At 36.2% G+C, this 27,077-nt stretch overlaps 4 protein-coding genes and 3 pseudogenes across 5 annotated transcripts; 3 read left to right on the top strand and 4 right to left on the bottom strand.

The window, feature by feature from the left end:
- Positions 1 to 682: 682 nt before the first annotated feature.
- LOC116115715 lies at positions 683 to 1,875 on the bottom strand (annotated as a pseudogene).
- Positions 1,876 to 2,280: 405 nt separating this feature from the next.
- LOC116115716 (EG45-like domain containing protein) lies at positions 2,281 to 3,096 on the top strand. The gene is made up of 3 exons (XM_031401840.1): positions 2,281 to 2,433; positions 2,519 to 2,819; positions 2,925 to 3,096. The coding sequence occupies exons 1-3, from the start codon at positions 2,307 to 2,309 to the stop codon at positions 2,929 to 2,931; spliced, it is 435 nt and encodes a 144-aa protein (XP_031257700.1). The 5' UTR covers positions 2,281 to 2,306; the 3' UTR covers positions 2,932 to 3,096.
- Positions 3,097 to 7,052: 3,956 nt separating this feature from the next.
- LOC116115740 lies at positions 7,053 to 8,477 on the bottom strand (annotated as a pseudogene).
- A 3,753-nt stretch (positions 8,478 to 12,230) lies between these two features.
- On the bottom strand, positions 12,231 to 18,461 carry LOC116115707 (carbon catabolite repressor protein 4 homolog 6). Its single transcript, XM_031401829.1, is given in 17 exon segments — positions 12,231 to 12,605; positions 12,742 to 12,826; positions 12,994 to 13,079; positions 13,200 to 14,373; positions 14,456 to 14,544; positions 14,626 to 14,658; positions 14,802 to 14,894; positions 14,979 to 15,060; positions 15,683 to 15,729; positions 15,883 to 15,964; positions 16,758 to 16,810; positions 17,062 to 17,127; positions 17,370 to 17,403; positions 17,405 to 17,455; positions 17,457 to 17,532; positions 17,718 to 18,252; positions 18,348 to 18,461. Coding segments are annotated over 17 exon segments (2,697 nt in total). The 5' UTR covers positions 18,402 to 18,461; the 3' UTR covers positions 12,231 to 12,548.
- A 105-nt stretch (positions 18,462 to 18,566) lies between these two features.
- Positions 18,567 to 20,662, top strand: LOC116115708. Of its 2 annotated transcripts, XM_031401830.1 has the most exons (7): positions 18,569 to 18,785; positions 19,043 to 19,085; positions 19,171 to 19,263; positions 19,386 to 19,448; positions 19,566 to 19,661; positions 19,814 to 19,891; positions 20,374 to 20,661. In XM_031401830.1, the coding sequence occupies exons 1-7, from the start codon at positions 18,655 to 18,657 to the stop codon at positions 20,458 to 20,460; spliced, it is 591 nt and encodes a 196-aa protein (XP_031257690.1). In that variant the 5' UTR covers positions 18,569 to 18,654; the 3' UTR covers positions 20,461 to 20,661. The 2 variants fall into 2 exon arrangements, with proteins under 2 accessions (XP_031257691.1, XP_031257690.1); XM_031401831.1 differs by lacking the exon at positions 19,814 to 19,891 and having other exon boundaries at positions 18,567 to 18,785; positions 20,374 to 20,662.
- Positions 20,663 to 21,581: 919 nt separating this feature from the next.
- LOC116115731 (N-alpha-acetyltransferase 50) lies at positions 21,582 to 24,215 on the bottom strand. Its single transcript, XM_031401865.1, is given in 4 exon segments — positions 21,582 to 22,048; positions 22,460 to 22,582; positions 24,022 to 24,079; positions 24,081 to 24,215. Coding segments are annotated over 4 exon segments (498 nt in total). The 5' UTR covers positions 24,180 to 24,215; the 3' UTR covers positions 21,582 to 21,830.
- A 314-nt stretch (positions 24,216 to 24,529) lies between these two features.
- Positions 24,530 to 25,993, top strand: LOC116115732 (annotated as a pseudogene).
- The last annotated feature ends 1,084 nt before the right edge of the window (positions 25,994 to 27,077 follow it).

The following is a 27,077-nucleotide window of genomic DNA, read 5'->3' as shown; positions in this document are numbered from 1 at the left end:
CATTTAAATGGACATTCAAAATGCTCAAAATAAATATCATGACTAATCTGAACTGAACAAACTGTATAATCTATTTGTCTTCTAATAGTTTAAGTTACTATTATTTATTATTAAATTGCAGATTTCGATTTAGAACCAAAATGGCTCGTTCTGGGCACATAAAGAATATATGAATTCGGATGAATGTTTATCTATTCTAATCGGCATGGGATGAAACTATTTGTGACAAAATTTCTGAGTTATATGATAATGAAATAAAACCAACAGCACAGCAACTTTGTGATAGAATTTCTGAAATTGATGAATCATGGTACTAATGAGAACATCAATCAATTATCAGAAGCAAGGAAATGTAGCATTCTCTTCTCCATAAATTCCCAGAACAACATGTCATCTGAAACGCAACAGCGTTCTTCTCTGGTCCTAGCTCAGAAAGTCCTAGTAATTTGCTAGAAAATCATAGTTTCCCACGATCCTATCCCTCACTAGAACTAAGTGACACCAACCAGAATGCTACAGTAAACCATCACGAAAAATGTCCTATTTGAACACAAGCAGCATTTACCTACACTAGACTGAACACACCATAAAGCTTGCAATATAGAAGACACCTGGATGCTATCATCTTTTATCACTCACAAGCAGTGCAGTCACCACCAAGCATCACAACAATGAACTGGGAATGGTAATAACTACTACAACTTTAGATGACTGCAACCTTTGGAACATCAACTGGGAACTTTTGAATCTCATCCATCCATGGTTTTTCTCCTTATCTGGATTTATCGTCCTCAAGCCTTCCAACTGCACTGTTACCTTGAATCCGGATCCAATGCTATCTGCCATGTCCTGTCTCCCCTCTTAACTCTCCCCTTGGCTTCTGAGTAGGCCAATTCATACCAAGAGAGCTGCTGTGAAGTGTTACCAAATCTATAAAGTGTCATCCTTGAAGGTTCCATATGCCAGTCCGAAAGCTGCAGTTCTTTTCCACACTCATCCAGCACAGCTTCTTCCTCCAGCATGAATGCAGAAATGCTCAAAAGCCAATTTAAAATCTGGAATGTAAGGCTTAATTTTCATCTTGAAAAGTTTCTCCCGACCAACGTGGCAAAGAAGAGAAACTGTTCAGACATTGGCAACACAAGAGGGCCCAAGGTAGTGATATTAGTCTTCAAGGCATCTCCAGCGACTGCCATCAGATCCTTCGACAAAGACACTCCAATCCTTCCCGTAGGATCCTCTTGCTGAGTAACACAGAGAAGCACTTATCACAGAACCTTTGTGTGTTCTAACATATGGACCAAACTATACTTTCGCCACCGATCAGACCTCTTGTTTGAAAGTAATATAGCAGCTCCACCCATTCTAAACACAGCATTGAGACAAGCATCGACCTCTCATTCCCAAAATACCAATTCAACGTTATGTTTTCCATGCTAATGACCAAAGCATATGAATTTGGATGCACTTGAAGAAGATCTTTGGCAAGATCAATCGAGATCAAACCAGCACTACAACCCATTCCACGAGATTTAACTAATATATTCCCTCTAAGCTTGTAATGATTAATAACCATTGCAGACAAGAAGGAGTTGGATTAAACAAGCTACAATTTACAATCAAGATCCCAATATTTCTTTTGGTTTCAAGACGTTTTCTAAATAACTCATCAAGTGCCCAAACATTACAGTCTCAGCTTCTTTTCTTGCCTCCGCCATACAAGGATTGGGAGGAACTCTCAAAACCCTCTGGGAGGTAAGTTGACTCTCCGGCCTGACCTCTCAAGAATTTTCTTTTGAAACTCAAGATTTTGCTCAGTGAAAGTTCCCGTTAAACGAGATCTTTCCATGAAAATCTGCTTAGGGCATTTCCTAGCATCTTCTGCTTATAACATGCAAAATTCACAAGATAACAGGTTGGGGACGAGTTAAAAAGTAAACGGTCGATAGAAAACACTAAGAGGGTGGAGCATAAGACCACAGAAACGAGATTGACCCTAAGATGGTCCCAGAGGACTAAGATATCTTGAATTGAGAACGTAGACAGTTGTGCAGCTATAAGAAAGAAGTGGTGATAAACATAGATATATATATTATAATTATCAAATATTACCCTTTATTTGTTCTACATCAAAAAACACTATATGAAACGTGATTAAATAAATCAAATTAATCGGCTTTGAAATTTCTATAAATTGAATTTCCATGTTTCGTTTTCTTCTATATATATATATATATGAATGTATATCTTTCACTCTCATTATTCATGAACATAAGATACATAGTACTGTGCTTTGCAGAGGATTCATGACTATGCATCAGCAACTATATATATGGCTGTTTGTGTTTCTGTCAGCAGCAGCATTCTTCCGTCTCTCCCATGGTGCGGTAACTGGTGTTGGCACTGCTTCTCGGTACGGCCCCCCATACTTACGTAAGTATGCCATTTTTACAAATTAAACCTGCATGGCTATATATACAGCTATTAGAAATTAAACTGATTAATAATAATTAAACAGCAACGGCTTGTGCCGGCAATGATCAATCACAGTTCCCGTCGAACGGCCTATTCGCGGCAGCCGGGGATGGGCTATGGGATAATGGTGCAGCCTGTGGCACGCACTACCGTGTGAGATGCATAAGTTCAAGTGGAACTCATGCTTGTGTTCCTGGTGGCAAAGTTGTTACTGTTAAGATTGTCGATAATGCTAGAACTTCAGTGTCTCGGCCTACTGCTCCTTCTACCATTGCCCTTTCTGCGACTGCATTTACAGCTATCGCAAAATCCTCTGCCAAATCTCTTAACATTGAATTCGAACGGTAAGTTCATCTTTTATTTAATATTTTATCACCATCTTCACTCCACGTTCTTGCAAATACAGTGTTTATTATTAATTAAGATCAATATAATTTCTCCATGTGCAGAGTCTAGATGGGAAACTGAAGCTTTGAGCGCCCACATAATTAATTAATATAGGTAGCTACCTATACCATGCAAGTCAATGAGTTTGGTTAAGTATTTTGTGTACTTTTATATTTGTCTTATTTGTGTTTGAATTCTAGTTTTCTAGAATGTATAATATTTTTAGAATTTCCATCCATAAATTGTAAACTGAGTTGAAATTTCATTTCTCAAGTCTTTAATTAGATACCTCAAATTTTAATTTAATTTAATATTGAATAAGTAAGTGTCACAACTCATAAGAAATCATTGACTTAATGAATTAAACTGTGTGCTATAAAGTCACAAGTAGTAATAATAGGTGGACCATTCGACAAAGAAAAATGATGAGAATTGGTGTTCAATTTTACACTATCCACTCTAAAATTGAACTGAGTCCGTGTGTGAAAAATGAGGTACATTTGTTGATTAATTTTGATCTGATTATGACACTGTTTTCAATTTGGTCTTAATCATAATCAATCCAGTGTGCACCATTTTCAACGTTAATTGACTATATGATTGTCAAACTTCAGAAATTTATTTCTATTAATGTGTTATTACGTTGAGATTAACATGTTTTTTATGTAAATATCCATTCTCATAATATATTATTGTGGTTGGGCAGTATTATGATCTGGCATGCACGACGCCGGCCGTTGCAACTTCTGATCTAAAAGTTCCATTTAGGACTAGAGAGTATAGAGATAATGACAAATCCAATAAGCTAAGGCATGATTGAAGCCACAAATTATGTTATCAATGCCCTTATAAATCAAATATGAAATAGTTATAAGATAATGTTGAGCATGTGACTCCCTTGGTTCCTTTCCTGTCTTTCACGTTGTCAATCCTGAAGTTTAGTGAGTTTTTGATTATCTTATAGGGTGTGATTGAATCATATAATGTTTTCGACCATGGATCGCAGATTCATAGTCATTTCCAGCCATGGATCATAGATCCATGGCCGAAAACGGCCTTACCGGTGCACAATAGGCTAGATCCCATTGGTCATGCGTCGTTACTGTGATTGTCGCCAACTTGCCGGACCGTCTTGAGTTACTGGGGGTATTTTGTTAACTTCTAAATTTTTTGTTACTGGGGTGTTTTAGCTATTTTCTCAAATATAAAGGGGTTAGGTAATTGTTTTTTGATAGACATTTCAGGACAATTGTGCCCGAAATGGTATTTAATTAAGAGCAACATAAGTATAAAAATCATATTATCTCGGTAATCTTTTAATAACAGCCACTGGGGAGGATATTTGATTACCCCTTACATTACCAACAGTAAATAATATTTATAATAAAAAAATATCGTAATATTTTATTATTTGTAAACCAAATAACAGAATTTTGCAAAATAAACAAAGATTACCCCGTTAACTTATATGACCCCGATCCAAATGCACCCATAATGTAGATTTAAACGTTCTATACGATTTAAGAGCAAACGACATGTTTCCACCCAAGGTTTAGTGAAATGGCAAGTTCCCACCACTGGTTTTATATATTCCAGTTCCCACCATTAAATTAACATGTTACTGTAGAGCTGGGCATTTGGGACCGGGCCCAAAAACCCAGCTCTAAAACTCGGTCCTAGGACCGGTCCTTGAGAGGACTGGACCTTTTGGGACCAGGCCTAAGGAGGAGGGCCCGGGCCCTCCTCTGGCCCCAGGCCCGGGCCCAAAAAATTTTGTATTTTTTCAATGTAGTCCCCTGTCAAATTACATAAAACCCCTTGTTAATTTTAAAATAAATATAAATTACGAGAGCTAAAATGAAATTTTGCAAAATTTATTAAAAAAAAAATCTTCTAGGTCTAAAAAATTTATAAATTTTACCCCAAAAAAAAACTAAAAACCCCTTATAAAATTTTGTTTTGCCCCCAAAATATAAAAAAATTGAAGGGGAAAAATGAAATTATCCAAAGCCCATGGGACTGGTCCTGGGCCCATGGGACCAGTCCCGACCAGGTCTAGGGCCTGGTCCGGGTCCTGGTTTTTCTCATGGGCTTGGGACCGGTCCTAGGCCCATGAGTGACTGGTCCCATTTGGGACCAGTCCTAAATGGGCCCAGGCCAGGGCCCGCAAGGGACTGGTCCCTTGCCCACCTCTACATATTAGTGATTGTTGGGTTCTGATACATACGCAGATGATACCTCCCGTCTTCATGCCCTCCCATTCTGGCCAAACCACCACCACAGTTGACCAAACCACCCCATTCCAAACCCACCCCAAAATCAATCCAACCCAAAAAACAACACAAAAACACTTCCAAATCAAGCACAATCAACCTCCAATCAATCACAAACCCACAAGCTCCTTGCAAAACCTTGAATCAACCTCCAATTAAACCCAATTTTCATCAAAATTGCAAAACCCTAAGGGAAGTGATAGACGACGAACGACGGGCAACCAAGATCATGGCTGTTAGGGGTTTTTGAGGTGGGATGCCGGTGAAGCTATTGGTGGTGATGGGGTTGATTTCCGACGTTGAGAGCGATCAAATTTTTGCTTGAAGCACGCGAACAAAACAAGGGTGATGGTCAGCAATTGGGAGTGTTGGCGAGAAGGTGGTGGGGGTTTGAAAGGAGGTTAAGGGGAAGATAACGGTGGCATTGAACTGTCTAACAGTGCCAGAATCAAGTCGGATTAGCAGGACAACAACTGCTAGAGCGTTTGAGACGGGGAACAACATAAACCGCTAAGTTTTGTGGTGGCGCAATTGTTCGCGGAGGAAACAGACAATCGCACTAGATTTCGGGTCGGTTTGGTGCGATTGGGGTGGAGGCAAAGGTGGAGAGAAACTTGCACGCGACTATAGTTGCAAGTTTTCAGGTTTTTTTTCTTTTGATTTCGTGATTGATTGTTTGGTTGTGTGATGAAGTTTGTTGTTGTTGGTTGGTGATGAATCTTGTCGATTTGGTGAGAAATCTAGTAGGGATCCACAGAAAATGGCCAACGCGTGTTGGCAATGTGGTGAGTGGTGTATGAGAACTAAGTTTGGAATGATCGTATTATTCTTTAAGCTTATATTAAACAATTTTTTATTAATTTAAGGGTGAGAATATGAAATTTATGAAACCAGAGGTTAGGGACTTGCCATTATGCTAAACCTTGGTGGGAACTGTCCTTTGCTCATGATTAATTCAAGTATTTTTCTAAAATTGATTATCATTACGAAAGTACTTTCTAGAACAAATGCCAAACATTTTTATGCAATAGGCTAGCTGTAATATATGGCAGACATACAAAGAAGTCTTAATTACGTAAATTGGACTCATAAATTGAAGCCTAATCGGTTCCATTTGGCATCCTACCAAATAAGTAGTCCCAATTGGACATTTAAATTGACATTCAAATGCCTAAAAATAAATATCATGATGACTATCTGAATCTGAACAAACTGTATAATCTATTTGTCTTCTAATAGTTAATAAGTTACATATTATTTATTATTAAATTGCAGATTTCGAATTAGAACCAAATGGCTCGTTCTGGGCACATAAGAAATATATGATTCGGATGAATGTTTATCTTTCTAATCGGCATGGAGATGAACTATTTGTGACAAAATTTCTGAGTTATGATAAATGAATAAAGACCAACAGCACAGCAACTTGTGATAGAATTTCTGAAATTGATGAATCTGGTATAATGAGAAACATCAATCAATTATCAGAAGCAAGAGAAATGTAGCATTCTCTTCTCCATAAAAATCCCAGACAACTTGTCAATCTGAAACGAACAGCGTTCTTCTCTGGTCCTAGCTCAGGAAAGTCCTAGTAAATTGCTAGAAAATCATAGTTTCCCACGATCCATCTCCTCACTAGAAATAAGTGACACCAACCAAATGCTACAGTAAAACCATCAGAAAAATGTCCTAATTTTTTTTGAACACTAGCATTTACCTACACTAGACTGAACACACCATAAAGCTTGCAATATAGAAGCAACCTGGATGCTATCATCTTTTAATCATCACAAGCTGCAGTCACCACCAGCATCACACAAATGAAACTGGGAATGTAATAACTACTACAACTTTAGTGACTGCAACCTTTGGAACATCACTGGGAACTGTTGATCTCATCCATCCTGGTTTTTCTCCTTACTGGATTTTCGTCCTCAGAGCCTTCCAACCTGCACTGTTACACTTGAATCCGGATCCAAATGCTATCTGCCATGCCTGTCTCCCCTCTTAACTCTCCCCTTGGCTTCTGAGTAGGCCAATTCATACCAGAGAGAGCTGCTTGAAGTGTTACCAAATCTATAAAGTGTCATCCTTGAAGGTTCCATATGCCATCCGAAAGCTGCAAGTTCTTTTCCAACTCATCCAGCACAGCTCTTCCTCCAGCATGAATGCAGAAATGCTCAAAAGCCTTAAAATCTGGAATGTAAGGCTTAATTTTCATCTTGAAAAGTTTCCTCCGACCACGTGGCAAAGAAGAGAAACTGTTCAGACATTGGCAACACAGAGGGCCCAGGTAGTGATATTAGTTCTTCAGGCATCTCCAGCGACTGCCATCAGATCCTTCGACAAAGACACTCCAATCCTTCCCGTAGGATCCTCTTGCTGAGTAACACAAAGAAGCACTTATCATCAGAACCTTGTGTGTTCTAACAGTATGGACCAAACTATACTTGGATCGCCACCGATCAGACCTCTTGTTTGAAAGTAATATAGCAGCTCCACCCATTCTAAACAAGCAATTTGAGACAAGCATCGACCTCTCATTCCCAAAATACCAATTCAACGTTATGTTTTCATGCTAATGACCAAAGCATATGAATTTGGATGCACTTGAAGAAGATCTTTGGCAAGATCAATCGAGATCAAACCAGCACTACAACCCATTCCACGAGATTATAACTAATAATATTCCCTCTAAGCTTGTATGATTAATAACCATTGCAGACAAAGAAGGTGTTGGATTAAACAAGCTACAATTTACAATCAAGATCCCAATATCTTTTGGTTTCAAAGAGTTTTCTCAAATAACTCATCAAGTGCACCAAACATTACAGTCTCAGCTTCTTTTCTTGCCTCCGCCATACAAGGGGGAGGAGAACTCTCAAAACGCCTCTGGGAGGTAGTTACTCTCCAAGGCCTGACCTCTCAAGATTTTCTTTTGAAACCAAGATTTTGCTCAGTGAAAGTCCCGTTAAACGAGATCTTTCCATGAAAATCTGCTAGGGCTTTCCTAGCATCTTCTGGCTTATAACATGCAAAATTCACAAGATAACAGGTTGGGGACGAGTTAAAAAGTAAACGGTCGATAGAAACACTAAAGGGTGGAGCATAAGACCACAGAAACGAGATTGAACCTAAGAGGTCCCAGGACATAGATATCTTGAATTGAGAACGTAGACAGTTGTGCAGCTATAGAACAGAGTTGTTAAACATAGATACATCCCATGAGTGATAACATAATGGTAGCCAAGTTTTACATTTTCAGTTTCACAGATTGTTTGAAATCAGGAAGTTTGCGAAGATGAAGGTTGGATCAGGTGTATTTGGATTTGATTCAGACATTTTTGTGGGAACTCAAAACAGATCAAATTAACAAAAGGAAGAACTTGAAGAGGATGAGAATTTCCGGGATTTTGACTAAAGTGGATTATAATAAAAGTGGAAATTGGGTTTTGAGGATCTCAGAGACTGATACAAGGGTATTTCACAAACGGTTTATTTCATCAGAAAAAAATAGATCAAAATATGAACTTAAGAAACACAATCAGAAAATGCAGGTTAAAGGAGCGAAAAATCCTGCAAAAATGAGATGCCTTTAGTCAGAAATCACACAAAGCAAGATGCTTTGCTGTTCTGCAATAAATACTTGTTCATTTAATATTAGTATGCTATACAGAGGTTTTCTTCCTGAACAAAATAATTAATTTAAGTCGACGGAAATAGAAGAAAACAAACAGTGATATTTTTCATTACAATACATACAATACAGAGACCAATTAAAAATGTTGATTTAAAGTGAAATCCAGATAGAAAGCAAACCTGAATGTGAAATCTGGGCAGAGATTGCCTTGTTATTGCCTGAGAAATCAATGGACATGATTTTCAATTCTTTAGAAAAAGGTGTATATGTGCGTGAAACGCTCAGGTTGGCCACTTACAAGGAATATATATAAAATTGTGCAGGCTGGTGCCCAATGAATGGTCCAGTTAGAATCAATGCTTATCTATTTTATTTTCAGACTTCCTTGCCTGATATTTATTATTTTATTTTGAGTTAATATACGCAGAACCCCCAATTGGCAATTATCATAAACTACCATACACACCCTTTGCCGTTAGTTTTAATTGTGAAGGTGGATGATTGACTCTCTTGACCAGTTATGTCTGATTTGCCCTTAAGCTGCTGCAACCCTTAACCTTTAATTATATAATAAGAAAAAATACAAAATAATGAAAAAATATGAACCCTAAATCACAAAATTAAATATCTAAATAAAATTACGGTTTAACTTATTTTTTAATTTCTCAAGAATCATATATTCATTTTTTTCAGTTTTGCAAATTAATTTTGCACTTTGATTATATTTTTTTATTTTTTACATTATTAGTTCTTTTTTTTTCATTCATTTTAATTTTTCAAAAATTATTTAAAAATTCACTATTTGATATTTTATTTTTTCAAATTTTTAAATAATTCTTCAGATTTTCTTTCAATGTTTTAGAGTATTTTTTTTAACTCTTCAAGTTTTTATTTTCATTATTTGTTTCATTTTTTTATTATTTTATTTATAATTTTTTAAAGTAAATTCTTTTAGTTTTAGATTTTATTTTTAAATTCTTTCAATTTTTACCTTAATTTTTTAGTCTAACACGTAAAAGTCTGTTTTACACCTAGTTAGATTTAACAGCCAAAATATATAATTGAGGGTCTAGTGTCAGTTCGCGACTTTCAGGGGTGTTGGGAGAAATATCATGTTTACTCACAGTCTTACTATCTTTTGTAAATATAACGCATAATACGAATACTATACGCATAGTACGGGTACATATATAATTTAACAAATTAGTAAGACAATTAGTAAACTCGTGAGTAGCATAACATTATTGTTATTGATATTGTGGGAGAAAATAGTGTAACTGTTATATCATATATGTGTTCTATAGATAGTAGAGCGAACTATGTGTTCTATAGATAGTAGACGGAACGACATACACCCACCCATAGTTTGCCATAACAACAATTTGGTACTAAAAAGGTTTGAAAATGTAATTACCCACTTTCTATCCAAATCTGTTTGTAAATTCTTTAACTAAGGACAATATAGTAATTTTATATCTATTATTTTAAATTAATCTATACCCTAATTTTTTAATTTCATTTTTCTCATCTCTCTGATCTTCTTCTTCATCTCTCCCTTCTCTTTCTTTCTTTCTTATTCTCCGTCTTTTTCCTCCTCCCTTCTCTTTTTTACTTTTCTTCTCCCTCTTTTCCTCTCTTTCTTTCCTTTTCTCCGTCTTTTCTCTCCTCCCCTTATCTTTTTTGAGTTTGTAATTTTTATCTTCTGTGTTTTTTTTTTCCTGATTATTATATGTTCTGTGAATTTTATTGTCCCAATAGCTACAATGTTTATAATTATTATCTCATTGAATTTCCTCTTTTCTAAAAGAAAATGATATGAGAATTTAAGTACTTAATTGGTGGGATAGGCTAGGCTACAGCTTTGAATTATAGACATTTTGAAATTGATGTTCAATGGGTATATTTGTTCAATGGAAGGGGATTTGAAAAGGGTTCTCGCCCAAGAGACTGGTCTGGAGCCGAAGGAGCAAGATTGTTGTTTAAAGGTAAAGAAAAAGACGATGAGAAAGAAGAAAGAGAAGGAAAAAGGGAAGAAAAGGAAAAAAGAGAAGGGAGGAGGGAAAAGACGGAGAGAAGGAAAGAAAGAAGGGAAAGAGGGAAAGAAAGTAAAAGAGGGGAGGAGGAAAAAGACGGAGAATAGAAAGAAAGAGAAGGGAGACATAAGAAGATGATAAGAGAGAGAAGAGAAAAATGAAATAATAAATAAAAGATTAATTTAAATTAATGAATATAAAATTATTAACCGATTTGGACAAAAAGTGGGTAATTATCATTTTAAACCTTTTGGTATCAAATTGTCTTTATGATGCATGTCGTTCAGCCTAGGTAAAGATACTGTCACGGGACTCATTATTGGATCTAGATGTGACAGTAACATGAAGCTTTGCCGGCCCAAGCCAAACTGGCAAAGAGCCGAACAGGCTGATGCGTTAACTATATGATTCTGTCTCTACGACGCGACTCATAAAAACTAAGAATAGTAATAACCTAAAAATTGCAGAGATGGTAAAAGATGAAAATTCGGTGCTTTCCCTTGAGGGGGATATATATTTAATGAGTTCATGGCAGTTATTCCATATTGAGTTCAAGCTTTAAGAAAACGCCTGTAAAATCCGAAGCCAAATATGAAGTTTTATAGCAAGTAGTCCCTTGAGGGAACTTAGCAACCACAGCCGAATATAAGTTTTATGTGGGCTCACGGGCATTCTGTAAATCCGCAAGATGTTGACGCCACACGGCAACCAACGCTATTTCAAATTAATTGATTGATTAATATTTTTTCTAATCCCGTCGTCTTTACTACTAACTGGCAGCGAGCCAGCGACAAGAATACTGTGGCATTAGACAGAAAATCCAAACAGAAAACATTAAAGAAATTACTGAGAGAGAGAGAGAGATGATGGACCAATGGGTTTCTGTTGTTAGATGGACCAATGGGTTTCTGTTGTTAGATGGCCCAGCAAAATAAATTAGAGAAAGAGAAAAAGCTGTTGGAGACCTTGAAGACAAAGAAGAGGTAAAATGTTTATGAAATCACCAGAAAGTTTTTTCATGTTGAAATTAGAGCCAGTCAGAAGAAAGTTGTTCTAGTTGAATCACATGCTACCATTTCTGGATTTCACTGTTACTGCCTTTGACAACCTGTCAAATGATCCATGTTAAAAGTTCATCCAACTGTGAATATCCTGAACGACGACTCCTTTAAAGGGTAAAAGTGAACTGGGAAACTGTTGAAAAGATAAAACCATTGAAGTAATTAGGCATCAAAAAACCTTTGTTTTAAAACCAAACCAACTTCTCAAGTCACATAATGGATGAAAAGAGCAGCCTCCGGATATTATAAACCATCAATGATCAATTTTTTGCGCCCACTTTAAATTAGATAACAGCAGTTCTACAACTATGGTTGATAAAAGAAATGAATATGACTAATAATCTCTTCCACACATTTGTCGAAAAAGAAAAATCTTCTTACTGATTGGATATTTTACTCTTAGTAAGAGCAAAGTGGATTAAGGATCCAATTAAAATTATGTTGATCAAAATTTCAAATTAACTAAGCAACATAACATTACAAAAATTGTACAAGAGACTGAATAACTAAATTATTTGTTGGAAGGAAACCTGTGGACTTTCCATGAGATGCATGACCTTGGAAGACACAACATAGATGAATGTCGAGGGATCCGATGGGCATCTCTAAACCCTTTTAGTAGTTGACAAATGCCACAAGTTATCTTGCAACCAAACAGCAGCATTATGAATATGATCTGTCAATCTTTCACGATTGCTACTTCAGAAGCCAAGGCAATGTGATCACTGCCCCATTTCTGAAAAAGATAGCCACAGATGTATTCAATTTTAGAATATCATAAGGCCTAGAATAGATTGCTGAATTTAGAAGAGCAATGCAAATTTTCTGAACCTTTTAAAAAGGACCTCAAATTTTAGAACACCCATTATTACCTTTGTTGGGAATCCGGGGGTCCACTGCATAGCATGTTTTGGTATTGGAGCAAGCACTCTGACAGTCTGGATACCACTAGAACGCCTGAATGTGAAGTCAAATTCTAAAATAAACTTTAATTTGTAAAGTTCAATCTAAAAACCAAAAATTTGATGTGTTCACATACCTATGTAACAAATGTAAAATCGAACAACATATTTTAGTTCATCATCCCGAACTAATAAAGAGTAGAAACTTAAAAAAGAACTTACCATATGTAATCAACTGTGCCCATGAAACACCTATTGTAACTGGTCACCAAGGGCTCTCCGTTAGAATCCCTTGCCCCTGTACAATCCTAAACAGTTGAAAAAAAAATATTAAAATTGGGATTTTGCTTTCCTTTAAAGTAATTAAGAATGTGTGAAGGCTAAAAACTGCAAGATCTGAAAAAAGTAAAAGCTCAACACTGATCTACCTCCACTTCTGTATAAGTGCTTTTAAGCTGTAGAGGGTGTTCCAGAAAGGTGCAGTCTTCATTGCCTGTTGCAGCTGCTATTTCCTTTGGAGTCCACAATGATGGATCGTAAGCTACATTCTCCACATTCTCCACATCAACAGCCTCAGAACCCAAGGCAGGAGAAGTATTATGGAGAACTTCATCACCAAGTTCCTCGGACGAAGCACCCAAGGTAGATCCTACAAACTGATCAGAACTAGAAGGAAAGGCATCTTCATTGTTGTGTAATTTAGATAAAAATGTCGTGTCATCTTCATCTATATTTCCACCTATTTCAGCTTCATCTATATTTCCACCTATTTCAGCTTCATCTAGATTTCCCATAGATAGATTCTCCAGTTTATCAGCAGCTTCATCTGGGGTTCTTATAGATAGATTCTCCAGTTTATCAGCTGCTTCATCTAAGTTTCTCACCAACAGATTCTCCAGTTCAACAGATGCTAGAGAGTCAACAGTAGGAGAACCTGAGATGTCAGGCTGATCTGAAGTTGAACAGCTAACCTGTTTTACACCAATACTTGACAGAGACAGAATTTCAGAGTTGGAAGCTCTCATGACTTCGGGACTACATTCAACCCTGCTACTATGATCATTAACCACAAGGGCGAGTTTAGAGTCATCACAAGATCTATCACTTTCTATTATTATATCTGAGGCAGAATGTTCACTTGATGATCCATGATTTAGATGTGAGGAGGCATTTGCTTTTTCTTTGTCTCCCATCTCAGTTAAATCAGATTTATCTTCAAGATGGGACGGCCTGGAATGAGAAAATTTATGGATCTCATCATTACTGCAATGTTTATCAGCAGGAAACTGATCTTCACTGTGAAGACAGCTTGAACTTTCCTTGAAACCATCTACCACAGTCTGCTCAGTTTCATTTGCCGCCACATCACTGAGGGTACTCTCCTCATTCATGCATAGCATATTGCTGCAAGCCTTATCAGAAACATTTGGCAATGTGTCAATGGACTGAGATAGAGGCAAGTTGTTTAAAAAAGGAGTATTTTCAGCATTGCCATATTCATTGTTCTTCTGCATGCCAGAGAGAGGATCACTCATCTTGATACCAACTTCCCCCTCACCTACCACTGGTCGAGCTTGTATTGAACCATCAGCAGGCTGGACCCTACATATTTTGGAAGCTTATTAGCTTCAACAACTGAAGCACACAACAGACACAAAGCTTATCTCACTTTTACAAACCCCACCTCGGATTAGCATTATATGGCTTCCATGAACGAATTTGAGCAGAAGCTTGTCCTGACACCTTATCTCTATCTACTCCAGACAAATCTAACTGAAGCGGACAAAGTATAATTTGAATTCCTACTGTCTCAATCATTGAAACAAAGTATATACAGAAAACAAAATGTTTTACCTTCTGCTCTGAAATAAAGTTGTATAGTGGACTCTGTTACAAAAACAAAAATGTTTCGGTTAGGGCATTGAACTCAAAGATTCTATAAAAGAATTACGGATATATCAATAAATTAAAAAGACATTTCCCATTAAATAATGCTAACTGAAGCTTAACTTGTGAAAAAAGTTATTCACCTTTGGTGTACAATTAAAATCCCCACAAAGAAGAACTGGAGCATCATTCCAAATCTTCGAAACAGCAGAAGCCTTATCCAAAAGCGTCCTAACCTATAGAAGATATATTGACATGATAGTTAAGGCAAAATCACCTTGTTTAACTGATATAGATGTAGGTGTGAGTCCAGTCCATACCTGGCCAAGCTTAATTTCCCCTCTTTTGGGATTGTAAAGCACATGAATGTTACAGACGACAACTTTACTAGAACCTGCCGAACTGCAGATACAGAGTATAAACTAATGAAATGGTATCACAGTAACATTTGAACAGTACTTTCAATGAGACTAACCCCTATATGTTTTCATCTTTAATGTTTCACAATCAAATAGATCACCATGATTGAGTTGTCTTGAAATCTACCAAATCAATCTTATGATGTATATGAAGCGAAGTTTTTAAAGAAGTAACAATTCAAAATTAATTCCAAAACGAAATAATGGATTAAGATGAAGAAGCAAATACGCCTAGAAACATCAGTTGGAAGTTCTTTACCTATTGAATTAAGCATGGGTTTAACATTTAATACATATGATTAGCAATTACTTAAAACAGATCAAAATCATAGATGTTAACATTTCATTTTACCATCAAACTGCAATCATTATCACTCATCATAACAATGATGTTTGATATTATGGATATCAATGGAGAAGAACAACTTTTACATAGTCGTGGATATTACATATACATGTTTATTAATTATATACTTTCGCCAGCAATGCTCACATCAGCTATTGTGAAAAAAAACAAAAAGATGTTTGTGATACTTCTATACCAAATTATGAAAAGATTAAACATGTTATCTAAAAACAAGTTTTTTACTAATTTCTTAAGTTACCTTGTTGAGAGAGGCGGTCCATTTTTATTGAAATCTTGACCCAACATCTGTTCAACCAAAAAAAAAAAAAAATGAACTTCATAAAAACTAATCATACCAAACAATAAAATTCAAGAAATTCAAGAAGAAACCATCTAGAAATTACATATTTACAGTAGGTGAATCCTAGTAGGTTTTCAAGATAATAAGTCTTGATATACCTCAAGCACACATATCTGAGCAACATTATCCCGAAGTCCGAGCTTATTATACTCGATGGATTCCTCATACAGCAACTTGAATCTAATACACAGATCATTAAATGAACTTTCAGACTACATTAACAATTAAATTTGCTTAAAAGAAATATGAGAGCAACATCATAAGTGAATTCAAATATAATAATTTGAAATCTTGAGACCAGTAGAAACCAAGAGGAAAAAGAAAAAAGAAAATATAATTAAACATATGCAGCCAAATACTAACTAGAAGTACATCTCTATCCTGTATTATGGGGACTAAATTTAAGACATTACCTACAGTAGAACAAAAAAGTCCTTATAAATATTGGATGTTATTACTAATATCAAACAAGGAGGGATGAGCAAGTTTCAAGAGAGATATAAAAGATAGATACCAAAGATATCCTCATATAATTAGCCATTATAAGAGGTTATCACTGATTTCAACTGCCTCTATTAAGCAGGAACTTCCATAACCCAAAGGGCCACATAACTACAAACCTTCAGTCTAGCTTCACCCAGGGGGCACTTTAGGACTACTAAACCACGACTTTGCTGTACAAAATGTCAACATCTCATCATGAGTCAGGGTGGAAGTTGAAAGAAAGAGACTATATATTCCAAGTAAGCGTTTGCATGAATCAAGCAAACTAAATGATAGAAGTAAGCCAAGTACTGTCAAATTGAACAAGACTTGCAACAATAGGAAGACAGCCAACCTCCTGTTTCAAATAATTAGCATAATGAACAAACAAATCTGGCCATTGATCACTAGCAGTATAGCAAACTAGACCTTCCATGGATATTGAACAGTTCACAAAATCAAAGGCATGCAAAATTGAGGAAATGATTACCTTGATGTTCGCCAAAAGATTGCACATCCATCAATGGCATTGCCAGTCCGCATCTATAGAAAACTAAAACAAAGTTACACTTTAATTCTCAACAAAAATGTTATTTTTCCTGCTCCTTAAAATAGATTAAATTATTGGACTGTTACGATTAGTGTCTAAGCTAAAGCTGAAAATGAAAGTATCAAATTCCCCTACTCCTATATCAGACTACATAATTCTTGAAATAGTGTCAACAAACATCATTGCGTTTTTAAAAAATAAACAAGAATATAACTCCAGATAAAAATGGCATTTCAAAACTCACCTTCCAAATGCCACTGTACCCTCGAAGCCTCAACTCTGACTCTAAGTCTTGAAATTTATCAACCTCCTGAAAAAAATTAAAAAAAAGAATTACAAACTGTTCATTATTAAAAAAAAAAAAAAAAATTGATATACACTTATTTGAAACAAAATAGAAACCACAAAATCATGTAGAATCAAAATCATTAACATTAACAGGTAAAATAATTCAAGTTAGATAAGTTTACAACAGAACAAAGAAAATTGCAAAAAAGAAAAAGCTGCAATAAGGCAAAGATACATGGTCTTCATGAAGTGCAGATTTATAACCTGAAAACACATAATGTCAGCCGACCATAATCCAGTTCAACATTATACTTCTCTTCCTCCACTCCCAGTCTAGCTTTGACGCGGTATGGATAGTAAAGTTTGCCCCGGTGATCAATAGCAAGTTAGTCAGCCAGTAAATTATACGAGAGAATTACAAATCGCTCTGTCAGGTAAACAACAAAAACAAAGTCACCAACCCAATTAACTATGCTTTTGAAATACTATTACAAAAACAAAAACAATACTAATCATTAAAAAAAAAAAAAAAAAAAAAAAAAGCAGTCGAAAAACAAAGAACTTTTTTTCCAAATTCAAATTACGACAATGAAAAAGTAAGTAAAGAATTACCAGAGTTAGGAGGCAGCGGCACCTTGGCGTACTCCCATGTCCGATAATCCAATGGCTTGGGACGGTGGGGCCGCACTGCTTGATTTTGATTAAACGATGGACGAGGATAACGGGGCTGTTGATTTTGGTAAAACGGTGGAGGAGGATAACGGGACTGTTGATTTTGGTAAAACGGTGGAGGAGGATAACGGGACTGTTGATTTTGGTAAAGCGGTGGAGGAGGATAACGGGACTGTTGATTTTGGTAAAACGGTGGAGGAGGATAACGGGACTGTTGATTTTGGTAAAACGGTGGAGGAGGATAACGTAACTGTTGATTTTGATTAGACTGTGGAGGAGGATAACGATACTGTTGGTTTGGATTGAACGGCGGCGGTTGCTGAAGTGGCTGGTTGGAGAAGCTTCCTTGACGGTGGCTAAGGTTAGAGTCACGGACGGAACGGATGTGCGAGTCTCCAGTAACGAACTGTCCTCTCCATCCGTTGTTAGATCCATCTGAAAAGCTTCTACTCTGGTTTCTACCACGTCCTCTTCTCTAAAACATAAAATAAAAACTTGTATCAAGATTGAGACGCTTTTATTACGCATGAAAGGCATGTAAACAGAGAGAAAAAGACAATGAGAGACAACAGCAGAGCGATACGACATGGTGGCGACGAATTGGAAACGAGAAGAACGGCTCATGGAGTCGCAGTGATGACACTGATGAGAAAGAAAGCGCGTTGAGCACGCTCTTTGTCGGTCGCGTGTGTCTAAATGACTAATACTGTTTTTATATACCGTCAGATGTTAATACTTTCGATTGTCATCTTATCAGACGGTCTGGATCGAATATAAAAAATGCACAATCGTACCCCTTAGCCTCATCCTCAAACAAACACCAATAATTACTGGCGGGGAAGGGAGAGAAGTGTGAATTGTTTGAGGTGAAAAAACGATGTCGTTTATTTCCTCTTTTTCAACTCCACAGTCTATATCTCTCTTCTCCAAATCCAAACCTGTAACTGTTTCTGTTAGCTCCCGCTTTAAAGCTTCAGCTGATGTTCCAGATTTTCTCTCTGCTGATTGGTATGCAATTTTTTTTTTCCTTTATGGTATGAAAGTAGTCTTGTTCAAGGATTTTTATTTTTATTTTGAAGATTGTTGTAAACGTAGTAGTTCTTTAGGACTGCTTTTCACAGTCTTAATTTTAGGTTAAGCAAGGGATTATTCTAAATAATGATTGTTGTATCAATAAGGATTCAGACGGAAAAGTTTTGTGTTAGCTCTGTGGTTTGGTTTCATACTCTTATTCTGAGTAGGATTTGTCTTTGTGTGTATTCCAGGCTTGAATCTCGCAGGAAAAGACCTTTTGGGCCAAGACTAAATGTAAATTCTTGAATATGCAAATGATCATCAGACAAGAATATAGTTTCTCTATATTATGTCAATCAAAATTAAACTCTGGTTATAGTTTAGTGCAGAAGAAGCTGTTCAATTCCAGCTTGATGCATTGAAATACAATGATCAACCCCGTCAAGACTATGGCATCGAGGTTCTGTATAGGGTAATTTCTAATCCCATTACGTGGTGCTCTGTTTTATTTTAACTGTTTTATGACACATTGGGGAAAATTGAGTTAGCTTTTTAAAAACTTGTTTTTTTTTTTTTTTTCGCTCTCTTTGACAGTTTGCTGGATTCGATCCTTTCGAAAGGTCCCTGTACTTTGGGCCCTCCTTTGATTTGGGGCAGGTCAGTCAATGCAGATTTTCTATTTTTTTTTTCTTTTTTTTTTTAACTAATGCATTTTGGATGCCATGCCATTTATGCTTATAGATTTTGTTTGCTTGATGTTTGTTGGCAAATCAGTTTGAGCGATTTAGACGGATATTTCACCATTCAACTTATCGAGTATTACTTGGTCACAAGGAGAGGAAGATCTTGAGTAGTTTGTTTGTGAAGGAGGTATGTATTGCTTGCAATTAAATATGAATGAGTTGAGCTTGGACTTTGAAGGGTGGTGGCCAACAGATATGTGTGATGTAGTTCTTATTGTTTGAAACAGTTAATCTGAGTTGTAATACATCTGCTATAATGGTTTTTGTACTGCAAAACAGAACCGATTCAAGCAGCGGTTTTGGGTCAGAGGAAGTCGCCCTGAGGAAGAAGAAATATTTCAGTTTACCATGGTTCAGGTGTGAACATTACACCTTCCTTTACAATCGTCATCATTGTAAAGAAATAGTAGCGGCATTTCTTTGTTGCACCTGGAACATTTCTATCTAAGACTCTTGCAGAATTGGAAGCTTGAAATATTTGAACTTGCTTTTAGATTGCTGCTTTGGTGATACTGGACCACTAACTTTAGAGTGATAATTATACACTCAGTTCTCAGTTGAAGAGAGCCTACAACTTCTTTGGGAATAATTCCTATATCTATATATGCAATGCATATGTTTAATTGAGAACCTGAAACCCATGATGCAGACACAAATACTAGTGGTTGCTTGTTATGTGCATACCGAGTCAGTATCGAAAACATTGGATGTAGTTATAGTATCAGATCTAGTTGAATTTTTCTCAAAAGCATGTCATTTGTTATATGATTAATAGTTTTCCATTTCAGATTTGAACCATCACTTTGTACCAATGCTAATTTGTGGCTTATTTTTGGCAGAGGGTTGGTGGTTCATGGGATGGTTACTGGTTGACCGAGAGCTTACTTCATGATGGAGATACCTTTGCTGGTGGGTTGGCTTACTGAATTGATGGTATCTATGATATGGTGGATCTCGGTGACATTAATACCCTGTTGTAGAAGCATGACATTATTTGTTCACTCACAATGTTAGAATTATGTACATGCTGTAATAAAATGTTGCATGTTTATTGTAACGAGGCTGATTAACGTATGTAAAGTAAACCCTGTACATATAAAGCTGCTGCATATATTTCTTTCTCTTTTGCTCCTCTGGCATGTGTTTCTTTTTGTCGTTCAAGTTCTTTCATGTGCTTTTCTTTAGTTAAATTGTTTTCCCAACTAATTATTTATTCATTGTACTAGTCTAATTTATGTCTTGTTGGTCGCAAACTCACTCTGGCCATAGCCTAGTATAGATGCCGAAAACTTTTGATAGTTACGCAGTTCTCTCGTTCACTGTTTAATAATTTAATTTTGAACTTACCAAATCATGATTCAATCAACGAAAGTTGCGTGTAAACCTGTATCATAATATGTATGGAGCCATGGATCAGTTTGGTTTGCTAACATCAACTCTATCTATATTTCTTTTTAGTTTGCCAGCATAATTCATTTTAAAACACCAATTTCCAGTATGCTTATTTGCAGGCATCAAAATCCGAATAGGAAAGCCTTTCTCTGGAAACTCCATTCAATGTTATTGATTTTCCCTTGCCAACATAACAAGGCACAAGTTGTGTCCAACAATATCCTTTAAATTCGAACTCCTAACTCTACATAGCACCCCAAATTCCGAAGCTCCATTTTCATTCTTGCCATAAAACTACCATGATCAATCACTTTCCCTCCACCTTGTCGATGAATCTTTGGAAATAACTATAAGAAAGAGCAGTATAATGAACGACCATTTAATCTCTTAAGCAGGACAACCGAAATTAGCTGGTGACTGATGATTATTAAAGTTTGTGTTAATTAGAGGTATCACAAGAAATCATAAAAGTTAACTCTTTGCCTTCTCTGGTAATCAGCCTGTTCGATTCAGTTCAACCTAACATACGAGGGGGAAGCATTTTCTAAACTAACTGGGCTATTAGTTAAGGCCAACTACAGACTGTAGTTAAGTAACTAGATAAAAAATTTAAAATTCCCAATCACCATATCCAACAATTGCTTGCTTCATGAAATTACACAAAACTCTTATCCAGTCTCCGGACTAAACTTCAATAGTTTATAACTGATCCAATCAATAACAAAATTTTTGTGCATCAAAAACAGTAGACAAACTGTAAAATAATTCAACTCATCTACGCATTCTAGCATTCGTATAACCTCAACAATGTGATACTAAAACTCCGAGTATAATTGGTGCAAGGTAAAGTTTAAATATGACAACAATAAACCAGGACTTGCACACTGTTAACTGCTTTTGACTGTTATTTCTTTGCTTGAGGTTGAGTAATGAACTTTGTAAGAACATAGCAGTCTGGTGGGGTAATGTTTGTATAATAGTTCTGGATGGTGTCTGTGATTTCAAACCCAAATTTCTTATAGAAGTTGATAGCTTCTTCATTGTTCGTCTGCACATGCAAGTAAACCTCCAATATATTTTGCTTGGAACAGAGATCAAGAACATGGTTCAATAGCTTTGTACCTGCAAAAATCCAAAAATTCAGATAAAAACCTGGTTATATGAAACTTTTTTCAGCCCAAGCTTGGCTCGCTGACTGAATGGAATGAAAAATTTGATGAAAATAAACTTCAAGTTATATGTGTTTCCAGTTATTATAATCAGGTCTTTGTCAAACACAGACTCTGCAGCATAAAAGGTAATCCTCAAATGTTGTAACAGAAACAAGGGGAAAATAAAATACATAATCTGCCAAGCATCATCCAGATCAAGATACATTACTGGCCTCCAAAGTTTGTTAAAGTAGACAAATTCCAAACACCCCAAACTGTTCTCTGTTCTGGCAGACATAATCATCAATTGTTCATACAAGGTTTTCTCAAACAATCCTCATATAAGAACTATACTAAGAAAAAAATTTAAGTGTTTGCTTACCAATGCCTAGCCCACGATATGGTGCTAAAACACCCAATGTCATGATGTAAACACAAATGTTCCCACCTTCCTTCTTCTCCAGCCGGCATGCAATTGAACCAACGCAGATGTCGCTATAATATGCTGAGTGAGCAAGAAAAGTAGTCAAGTGTCAGGAAAAGAAAGAACCTATGGATAGCCACAAAGGTGATTCACTAACAGAAAGAAAAAGAATTGGAGATAGCAAGCCTAATCATGCAGGCATAGATACAAATAATGTTAAAAAAAATGTGCTTCAAGAACTACCTACACATTAATACTATATGGGCTCTTTTAAGGAAGATCAATTGAGAGTTGCCCACTATAATCCATCCAACGACACTAACAAACCATCCAATATCTGTTTCTGAATATCAATGCTCTGTAATATATCAAATGAAAAAGAAAATAATGAGGCCGTAAAAGTTCTAACCAAAGGCCTCATGGGTATGTTTTACATAGTATAGAAGTACATAAGATAAACAGACCACTAATATAAGTACTCAAAACTACTTTCAAACACATTTGCGCTCACAACTGAATGTATAAGAAAACAATGCAATATATATATTCTTCTGCACCTTTTTTTGATTACAATGAACAGATTTGGAATCTCTATAGATATGGACACACAGGACCCACATGCTTAGTTGACAGAAAATTCTGCAATTGAGAATGAGAAATTGTCTGCATGGAATTTGAATTCAGATTCGGGCAGATAGCCTAAAACAGAATAGCTTAAAAGGAGATTAAAAACAAAACGAAAGATATTCATTAGTAGACCAGAATCACTTTTTTCTAGGCAAGAATAGGAATTACTAAATTAAAAGTGATATTGTTTTCTTGAAATTTAAGGATAGGCAGGCAATTCTCATAGAATTACTATTTACCATTATACTAATTGACACAATACACCATTTGGAGCTGGATTGTACGACTACACGGTCAAATAAACAAAAGCTTTAGAAATTAATATACCAAGAATGAGGGTACGAAACCAATTAAACACATTTGTAAGAACTTGCATTGGCTGTAAAATTCAAAATTCAAACAGTAGTTGAGTAAGATTCTCCCATGTACACAAATGAAGATAAAGGAATAACTGAATTCATTAGAGTTCAAGGAAAAAAGGTGAGGCTGACTAATGAGCAAGTATTTAAAGGTGGATGAAAATATGATATATTGGAATCCCTTATTTCCATAATACACCTACATTATCACATTTCTTATTCAGGTCTGCATCCACACATACCCTGAAAATCAGTCGAAAAACGAACAGCTAAAGCCGCAAACAACATTGAGAAAATAACTAAAACGTCATAACAAGAAAAACCCAATACGTAAAATGCAGCAATAAACAAGACCCAGAATATATTCTATTAAGTAATTAAAAGAACACAACATTCAAAAAGAAAAAAAAGAAAAAAAACACCGGGCATAATATATTTTAAAAAAAAAAAAAAAAAAAGCAGCATAAACATAAAATAACAAAATAAACATTTAAAAAAAAATCAAAGGATTATAGAGAAAGAATAAAATAGAACCTAGTTTGGTAAATTCGCCAGAGGCAAGAGCATCAGCATAGTACTTGTCCCGTTGGTAGTCGAACAGGAAAGAGAGCGGTGTTAAGCTTCTTGAGCTGCATTACGTTCTTGTCCCTGACTCCATCAAGAGATATTGTAACTTCACGCCCTGCACCCATCTCTTAAATCTTCCTGTAATGTGCACAGAGAGAGAGAGAAAGAGAGAGAGAGGGGAGAAAGAGGGTTTTTGGGGTTGTACGGATTTAATATGATTTTAGAGGAAGGAAAAGGGGGCTAAGTCTGAGGGGTTTTGTTAACAGTTACATTTTGACTTTGATTTGCTTCTGTTTAATACAAAACAAAACCAGCTTGGATCCATCCACTTACCATTTACAATGGGCCTATGTAGGCCCACAAATGATTCGGACCTCATACTGTTTTGCATAATCACATATTCAAACTTATTGAAGGAATTCTAGGTGGTGTTTTTGGAGATTAAGTCATCCTACACGTCTTATTAACTCGGGACACCCGAGCCTCGATGCTACGGGTAACATGTCACCAGTCACCACCGTATTTGTTTCATCCAATTGTCGTTTACTTATCAGCAACACCTTCCTTCACTACTGCGAATAATGAAGACAGAAATCCAAATATGAAGGAGAAGAAGAAGAAAGCGAAAGCAGTAATAGTGGGAGGGAGCATAGAAGGTTTATCATGTGCACACGCCCTCCTTTCGGCTGGCTGGGATGTTGTGGTTCTCGAGAGATCTAGGGGACCACCAACTGATAGCCCAACTGGTGCTGGGCTTGGCCTCCACCCTCTGGCTCTCCGTATCATTCACTCGAGGCTCCCACAACACCCCCCACCTTCTCCGGAGCCTTAATACGCCTCTCACAGTTGATCAGGTTCTGTTTTAACATTTCTTCATTCTTTGTCACTATCATATCAAAGTGTTCAATTTTTATGCTATTCACATTCTCAAATTGATCAATCAGCATATAGTTCATGACATGAAATCTACTCTGTTGAATTAAAGTAGTTTTTTAGTAGATTATTTCAAAACACGGAGCTAGAAAAATCTAAATTTTATCGGTAAAGAAGGAGAATTCAAGTAATAGATGCACTGTTGTGAACTAGAAATAAGAATGAGATGTTCTTGGCAGGATTGGAAGATAATTTATTAACACATGGACTTCATTGACAGGAAATCTTTTTTCTTTTTTTTTTTGTTTCTTTTTTCTGAAGAACCAAGCAACAGAGTAAGAAGGTAGATGGACATTGGCAAGAGATGAGAACTTCAATTTCCGACAGCACATTGGGCTGATATCCATAGCCTTTTATACAATGCACTAACCCAATACATTTCTCTGGGTCACCTGTACCTTTCGTCACCATTTCTGAATATAAAACCTTTGTTACTGTTAAGGCTAAAGTTTTTCAACCATGAGATCATTGAGATACAGGCTGATCTTCTTGTTGCTGCAGATGGTTATCGCTCTTTAATTCGCCAAAGTTTTCTTCCAGACCTTAAATTGAGGTCTGTAATTTATTGACAGCTTTTTTTTTTTTTTTTTTTTTTTTTTTTCCCTCTAAAGTTATTGATAATAATCTGTTATCGGTGTCCCACTGCCTTACCCAAAGTAACTTACTGCAATGGCATAGTGTGTCTGATTTGCATTCTTCTACAGGTATTCAGGTTACTATGCATGGCTTGGGGTTCTCGATTACTCAGGGAATGAGAATTCTGAAACCATCCAGATATGCGGAGGGTGTACCCTGAGCTTGGGAAATGCTTGTACTCTGAGCTGGGTTCAGGAACTCAGAGTGGTTTTATGAGCTTCTCAACAAAGGCTTAATTGGATTTGCTATGTCAATCAACCTGAGCCTGATCTGAAGATAATTGCTTATTCCATATCCATATCCCGTGCAGATTAACTTTCTATATAATAGCCATGGGATTAAAATTAATCCTACTTTTAGTGCCCCAAAGTTTCAGTATGAATGCTAAGAACAATTGGAATTTGGTAAATAGAACACAGATTTATATAATTTTAGCCTTTGAGTTAAGAAGATCAGAGAAAATAATAGAACTGTATACATATTACAATAGAGTCTTGTATGCTAAATCAAATGATTTTTACGTTTATTTATTGGAAATGTCTGCAGGGAAATTCAGTCACTTTGAAAGTAAGAGATGACATTATAAAAAATAAGCACCAAGAGGCAGAGAAGTTTTGGGCTCTGGAGTTGGGAAAGTGATGAAAGAAACCAAATGCTGCTCACCTGAACACCTCATGGACTGGAAGCACAAACATGTCAATATTAGATGTAGCAGTCTTACGAAAATGTTGTGGGAGGTGAGGAGTGGAGAATTTTTTTCTCAGCTCTTAGAATATTAGTCAATTCTACGACCTGTCACTACAAAACAAGTACTACCTTCGCAGCAACTGGGTCGAATTAAACAGGGGTTAACTCTTCCTGGTCGAGATTCGTTTAGTCCGAAGACAGCAATTTCACAATAGTGTCAAGAGCTTCAACAGAAACCATGCCTTTCTTTGTTGAAATTCCTTCAATACTGGTTGTTTCAGCTCAATGCTCTGCTTGAATTATCATAACATATCCAACACTTGAACAATATGTGGGATTCTATTCTTGTACTTCTGTCATCCAAAAAAAAAAAAAAAAAAAATCCCAAGTACATAAAACACAGCAATGAACAAAACCAGAAACCTAATTTTCAATTAGTATTTGCGTATACTTACAATGAATTTGTATTAGTTAGAAGAGACATGGCATATCCTTTAAGATTTTCATATATCAGAAACGGATCTAAGTTTTGAAGAAGCAAGTGTTTGCCTCTATTATTGACTTTCATCCACTAATATTCTGTATTCATAACGATTAATGTAAAAGAAAAAAAAGGGGGCACAACTCGTGGGCATGTTGTTGGTATTCAAGCTAAGTCCGCACGCGGGGATAAGTGGAACGACTTAAATGTAGAATCACTATTTTGACGCCATCTTTTATCTCAATTATCCGGAAGTTGTTATAAAAATGGAAGGATACGACAACGA

This window comes from Pistacia vera, unplaced genomic scaffold, assembly GCF_008641045.1.
Source record: "Pistacia vera cultivar Batoury unplaced genomic scaffold, PisVer_v2 Contig752, whole genome shotgun sequence".
In the NCBI taxonomy this organism is placed as follows: Eukaryota; Viridiplantae; Streptophyta; class Magnoliopsida; order Sapindales; family Anacardiaceae; genus Pistacia; species Pistacia vera.
This window is presented reverse-complemented; position numbering and strand designations above follow the sequence as displayed.